The 7,551-nt window shown below is 34.6% G+C and overlaps 1 protein-coding gene across 1 annotated transcript; it reads right to left on the bottom strand.

Annotated features, from left to right (window-relative positions):
• Window positions 1-249: 249 nt before the first annotated feature.
• Window positions 250-6,890, bottom strand: LOC102581386 (uncharacterized). The gene is made up of 8 exons (XM_006344709.2): window positions 6,475-6,890; window positions 6,325-6,392; window positions 2,490-2,556; window positions 2,195-2,349; window positions 2,039-2,109; window positions 1,202-1,270; window positions 983-1,083; window positions 250-671 (listed from the first exon to the last, which is right to left on the bottom strand). The coding sequence occupies exons 1-8, from the start codon at window positions 6,733-6,735 to the stop codon at window positions 381-383; spliced, it is 1,083 nt and encodes a 360-aa protein (XP_006344771.1). The 5' UTR covers window positions 6,736-6,890; the 3' UTR covers window positions 250-380.
• Window positions 6,891-7,551: the final 661 nt, after the last annotated feature.

Genomic DNA, 7,551 nt, shown 5'->3' on the forward strand with positions numbered 1-7,551 from the left:
AAAGATTGTGCAACTTGATTAAAAATTTAGCTCATGAGATAAAAATTGTCTATGATTATATAAGATCAGTCTTCCACACCTTATTGATGTAGGAGAATTCGAGTACAACATAATATAAGGGGCCAACATCAGGTAAATCAAGGATTAGGATGAGGCTGATTATGAAACCACATGTCGAAGTGTGTTAATCTTCTCATCTATAAAAGTTCAAATTTTTTCAGTATGCCAACTTATAAAAGTAAAACAAAATTGAGTTATCTCCTAATGAAATTGCAAATTCACTAATTCTGTCACTCAATGAGTATAAGATATGCACTTATTACAAAAGAATATTCCATGGCCATCCCTCTCTATAAAAATATAAAAAGGTAAAGACAAGACTAAAGATCAATGGGTTGAAAAGAGATGGCATTTTTCTTATGAACCCAATAAGCAACAAAAAAGGATACACCAAATGAAACAACAGATAACAGAAAAGCAAAACCATTGGCAGCATCCCAAGAGCTTCTTGATACCACTTTGATGCCTGCAGATGAACCAGGAGGAACATCTAGAGGTACCCAGTCACAACCAATCGTGTAATGTCCTGATCCGTGCCATGGATTTCCATCCTCCGGATACCAAAATGCAGCTGAAAACTTGCTTGGCTGACCGATAGTGAATTGCACATCCTACATCCCGCCAGCAAACTTAATTAATGCAGCCCTTTTAAACACGTATAGTATTTCCTTTTCAGCTGCTAATAAAGGGGGGAAAGCATGAAACAGCATGCCAACGGATGTTTTTAACAAGTGACTATTGACGATGTGGAATTGAAATTTTTATATCCTTTTGTGTCTTATTGACGATGTTTAGATACACGTGGGACTTTTTTTGTGTTTATATTCAATGCTGAGGTTTCTAATGTATGACAAAATTGCATTAAGACAATCGATAACATAAGAGCCTCAAAGAGACGAAAGACATCAGGATGATAGACTACCTGCTGAAGACGATCCATGGTTCTCAAAGCCCTAGAAAATTCAAAATAGAATGTTCCCTTCTGACCCTTTGTTGAATAAGGACTGTCTTCCTCAGAATAACCTGTCAACACAAGTTCATTTGAGAAATGAAGAGGCCGGAAGAAGAACCAACTTTTCAGCATCATCAAGAAGGAGCACTGAAGAAACCCAAGCTGATTTGACAAGGGTGAAGATGTTACCTGAATGGGTACTGAAACTGCTATGCCACCATGCACCCCTCCAGTCATTCTGGGCAGATGTATCATTTCCTAAGAACAAAAAAATAAGGGTAAGTACAAACAAACTCGAGTCAAAAGTCGCATGTCAAGAATGTTGTGTCCTGCTTATAGAATATAGCAGAAACAAGATCGCCAAAATCACAAGAATGAAGTGCATGCATATCATAGTCGAAGAAGACATGATGCCAAACATGTGTGCGTTAAAGTCCTCTTTCTTAAGAGACCACTTCTGAGTCAACAAGCAGGGGCTAGGATGAATTCAAGGTTTTCTCTTCCTTCAACCTCACTTAGACCTAATATGTCTATTTGATCATCCATCTGATATTACATTTCCACCATGGTAACAACAAGGTAGACCGTGATATTACATTTCCACCAGGGTAGCAACCAGATTTAGAAATACGATCTGATATTTTTTTCTATCGTTCAAATTATATGCTATATATGTAATTCATTAAAATATAATTTCTTTTTTAGTTGCATCTCACAGAACAGACACCAAGTCTTTAGGTGCATGGTAAGTGTCAATGAAATAAAAGAGAACAAAACAACAGCCAAGAAACAACCTAAATGGTTACTGTTATAGATCCGCAAAAATGAACCACATGAATTAAGGTCAGCTGTAAATTTTGTTACTTGCATCAGTCAAATTTTTCTTTCTATTCCTTTTTTCCGTTTGCTTCTATCCCCATTTACGAAGGACAATCAAGATCCAAGTATTAATTGATAAGTGATCAGTATAATACTCTAGTACAAGTTCCAGAGTTTGAGTGCCAATAACTCGAATGGCATTCTTACCTGTAGAACTAACCCCATCCAAATTCATACAGTGTGGGCTCCAAGCATATAAATCGACTAGATGACCAAATCTGTTGACAATGTGAACATAGTAAAGATAAGTTGGAGAATTCTCTAAGTGTTTATGAAACAAGATAATAGTGTATCCAAATTTACCTGTCTCCCCCATTACCATCTCTGTTGTCGACTGGGTTTCCACCATACAATCTGCCAGGGATAGCATTTCCAATTGAGAAGTGCATGATATCGACTTCGTGCCCACGACAAGTTTTTTTGTTGCATACATCAGGTGATTGCTTACACCCACCCATCTATTCCGACAAATTTAATCCACATTTTAGGCAATAAAAGATACCAAACAGACACACAAGAAATTAAAGCTGTATTTTCCTTTTCTGGATAGACATTTACTGCAGTTAGCATAACCCGTAAATAAACGAGTACAACTTACACTATGATATGTGGCACTCTCACCAACTTGAAACATCAGTGCTACAGATGGGCAATTCTTGTCATTTCTGCATCATTAAAAAGAAATCCTAAGTATGGTGGCATGAAATAAACAATATACCATAATTAAGTTGATAACATGTTACATCTGTTGTACAAGTACCATATAAAAAATATGAAGTAAGTCAGTAACTCAGACATAAAATATAGAGAGTTAACAATCACAAAATATAGAGAGTTACCCACTCATGTAACACAGCGGAACTTGTGATGAAAGTATGAAACAAGTCAGAGCAGTTTCAATCCCCAGGATGTGCATATCTGAGACCTCAGTTTAATAGAGAGGAAGAAATTAAAGGTGCAAGCTTTTTGGAGGATGATAACATGTATTTTCCATGCATTACATTTCAGAACTTCTATTGTATGTTGTACACACAAATAAGATAGAATATCTATTATTTCTATGTAGACACCTCTTTAAGCAGTTTTACAAGTTTCAATTACCTTGGCCTAACTACATGCACTTCATCCCACAAAGAAGAAAGTTATTCAATAAAAAACAAAACCTTCCCCTTAAGAATCAAAAAGTATACACCGTGTGCACATAGTTTTAAGATGTGATTGACCAGGCTTGACGAAAGATAAGGAAAGAAAGTACTCATGAAGGTTCTGCAATATTTGAGTTGCATGAAAGTATTATTAAAACGATTGTTAAAAGGTGTAAGGAAGATTAATTTAACATCAAAATTAGGAGGACTTGAGCAAGGAAAGAAGAAGCTGAGCTTAAACTGATCAGGTAACTGCCCATATTTACATACTTAGAATGACGTATTGTACATATTTAATGTGTCACTAATTATAGGCTATAAGCATGAACTAAAAACAACCGCCAAAAAGAGGAGAAGATTCAAGTATTTGAGTTTATGAGACCTAGAAGAGGTCTATGTATGGATTTAGCAGTTGGATTCATCATCACTTTCTTTTAGATAAGTAGGATTCATTGTCACATAGATCTCATGATTCAGGAATATGGTAAGTAGTATGGGCACGGGTGTCAATATGTGCTTAATAGATGTATAATATTTTTGGTGTGTGTACAAACTTCAAAATCGAAACTTAAAACCTAGTCAAACTATTGTTGTCGGCCATATTTGTAGTCCATACATCCCATGTGAACTAGACGAATCCGGTATGCATACCATACCAACACCTACACCTACACCCAAGTCAAGTAAGATTGGAACAGGTGGTTGGGCAAGTTGAATGATCCATGTGAAATAGGGAAGAAGTTTGTCATTAATTTTATATTTATATCTATAGAATTCCTATAAAGAGGGAGGGCTATTTATATCTTTTTTATGCCCCAAAAGTTTCGTAAAAGGTCCTAAAAAAAGGGAGCAACGTAACATGAAAAATTCTTTAAGGACTGAAAACAAAAAATAGTGATTCAACTTCCTAACATCAATGAAAACCATAAATGGCGGATGTAAAAAAAAGAAAAAATCCCAACATGCCCTCAGACATCAATTTTCCAGTAGTTCTTTTTTGGATAATGAAGTAATCCAGTGAGTGAGAATTCTGATACAAAAGCCATCTCTTGCATTTGTGACAAATCAAAAGATTGAATTATTCACCATCATATTTCATAACAACAGTTACAGAAGCTAGTAGCCATAAGTAATGACTTCAGGATGATTAGGCATGAGTACATAATGACTTATTGAGAAAATGCACGAGTCTTTATACCAAAAAAGGAGAAAAAGATCATGCACACTTTTCCTTTTTGTACAAAACATACTAATAGTCTTTATTCTACAGTCCTCCAACTCTATATAGCATTATCCATAACATTATTTGAGACAACGACTATGTGATAAAAGTATACCAGTGCAGATAGAAATGATCTGCTAGGGCACATGCTTGCAGTAATTGTCGACTGACCGTGATGGAAGGCTCTTCGACAATGTTACAGAAATCATAATGTTTCCCCCACCCCAACCTTGAAAGGTAGTATAGTATACCTAGATTTTTAGCCTATGTAAGTTAATATTAGTCAAATCATTTTTAGAAGTAAATAAAGCACATTTTCCATGCATCACCTCATCTTACAACCTTCCACTTTGAACCACAGTTTTCAGGAAATCTTATTTTGTTACATGGTACAAATATTACTGAGAATGATGCTCCTTATGTCTACTTACTAATACCACTTGAATGCTACCTTGAATTTATTTGGGCAAATGTCAAGCACTGTCAACTCTTTGTCTCTCTCATCTTGTTCTCTTGTCTTTATCCTAAACATTCCCTCATGCTAATACACTAGTCTTTTTCCATTCGTTTTAGTTCATTTCAAACTTTACTAGACCTAAGAAAATCTTCCCCACTAAAGTATTGAGGCACTTAAGCTTAATCCAGTGTGACTTTCTTTTCTTTTTTTATTATTTTAAGAGTTCATCTCTAACTCCCAAATCCGGCTTCCCTTCTTCCCAACCACAACTAGGGAATAGTGCACATCCTTGCAAACAAAGCCTTACATGTCAATATTGAATAACCCTCAAAATTTAGGTAGAAAACAACGTAAACCTGGCAGATCCTGCATTTTTTTCAGAGACAACACAAAGGATATAGCTCATGAGGTGAGGATTGCCCAAGACTGTATAAGGAGACAAGAACTTATTCCCTCAATCAGTGTGGGACAATGTAATAGAGGTGAAGGAGGAAGTAAGGGAACGATCATATGACATCTTTATGATGCATGAATAGGGAAAGGTGGAGGGAGGCACCCTGTTCATGCAATATCATTTCTACAGCCGTACAGATGGAAATATGTTTTGCTCTTATTCCTAATTAGTTTGATTTTGACAATTTTCGTTTATCTGTTTCCTAATTGATTTACAATTTCATTGAGTTTAATTTATTTTTAAGGAGTTCGTTGAACAACAAGAAATCATAGTACATCTTTTTTCCTAAAAATAGAGCAAGCTACAAGATATATTAAAATCATTAAACTTCTAATTATGGAGTTTACCCGTTCGCTATCGAGTTTTATAGTCGAGCTATTTTTATTTTTATGTTTGCTTTATTAACACAACACTCTAGGTTTTTCTTGGTCTTCCCATGATATACTAGTCTTTGAGATGAATTGAAGTAGATGTCTTCCTCCCGCACTCCTACTTAAATTTCCTAAAGTATGAGAGGATACATGAGAATTCACTTTCAACTGAACCACCAATCATTTGCACCTTGGAAATTGTTCCTTCATCTGTCTCATACTTGCAATGATAGGTTATCACACTGCTAAAGCTGCAATCTTTGAAACGAAAGTTCCATAAAATTCATAATATGCATTGCAAATGCCTCTATTTGCAGTAAAAGATCTCTATTACACTTACCCCCAGAATAAATGTAAGATATCAGATATAGGATATTTATATTCTTCTTAGCACCCTTTCTTTAGAAGAAATCCATTAGAATAAATTACACAAATTTGTTTTTCAGCAAAAAAATCTATATCGGGAAGTCTCTCAAACCTAAGGAGTAGCATTGCATAGATTCACCGACATCAAAAGAAAGGTGACTTCAAGTTTCTAAAGAAGCATGAAATCCCTTTAGGATTTAGCATCTTAAAGAAAGAAAAGAAAAGCACCACCACCAAGCAATTTTTGCTGTGATGTTAACTCAATTCCAAATAAGGTATGTACGTAGTTAATAATCAATTTTCCAATAAGCAACAGTCTAAAAACAGGAATAGTTCCAGCACAAGAATCATACAGTGGTCACTAATTAAATCCCACAAGTAACATAATGATAAGTAATTATTGATAGCAGTTACTCACCCTTTCTTGTATACATATTCTCCATCTACTTTCAACAAAAAGTAGACATCTTTGCCATCGTGCAAAGCCTAATCAAGAAACCCACTAAAATCAAGTAAGCAAACCAAGAAAACAAAACAAAACAAAAAAAAAAGAAAACAAACCCATTACCTTAACGGTCATCTTTCCCCCTTTATATTCATGGTCATGATCTGGGTCAAGAGCAGGAAGTAGAGAAAACTCAAATCCTTCAATATTGTCCCAGTCATCCGCGTGTCCATCAAGGGTTACGACTCCAGGCATGAACTCCGCAGAAATACGGGATTCTTCGTCGGTTTCGCAATGCCAGTTGCCGGATTCTTGATGGGAAGAGACGAATTGGATCCCAATTGAGAATAATAAGAAGAGTGTTAGGAACAGGGGTTGCTCCATTTTGGTGGAAATTGAAGATTTTGTGTGTGTGTTGGTGGGGTTTTGGATAAATCAAGAGTTGACTCGACTCAGTAGAACCGGCTGCCATGGAAGAAGATGGACGTTAATTTAGAGTAGTACAAAATGTTCAATGTTTGTACTACATCTGTTTTTTCTCGGATCTTTCCTTTTAATCACTTTCTTATTTTGTTTCTTATTAAAGAAATTTATAAATAAGTAGATAATTTTATCAATTCACGCTTTAAAAAACTTATTGAAATTTTACAAATAAATGTAAACACTTTAAAAAAGAATAAATTGTAAGGATAATATAGAAATAATTTAATTAATGTTTTCTTAATTTAGTAAAGTGAACACATGAAAAATATTTTTTAAGACCAACCATCAAATCTTCTTGTATGAAGTTAAACGTAGACAAAACGAACCTTCATAAAGAAAAAGTTGTTGCAACATTAATACATTCAATCTAAAGGTTTGATTAGATTTTAAAATATTCTTATAGATTGGTATAATTTAAATGAACTTATATTATATACACCATCAGTATAATTATTTTTTATATAACTTCAACTTGTTTCAAATTGTGGTGTTTGATACCTGGTGGCATTTCTACCTTCAACATCAAAGAATGCAATTCTTTCTTTTCTTTTTATTTCCTTTTCTATTATACATTTTATGCAAAAACTTGATTAAGAATTTACCCCCAATTTTTATTTTTTATAAACATTTTTTGGTTGAAAAAGAGTTTTTGCAATAGAATAGATAACCAACTCATTTACAGGCTCGGGGGAACATTAACGAATTACGGGCCAAGCA

This window comes from Solanum tuberosum, unplaced genomic scaffold, assembly GCF_000226075.1.
Source record: "Solanum tuberosum cultivar DM 1-3 516 R44 unplaced genomic scaffold, SolTub_3.0 scf00060, whole genome shotgun sequence".
Lineage (NCBI taxonomy): Eukaryota > Viridiplantae > Streptophyta > Magnoliopsida > Solanales > Solanaceae > Solanum > Solanum tuberosum.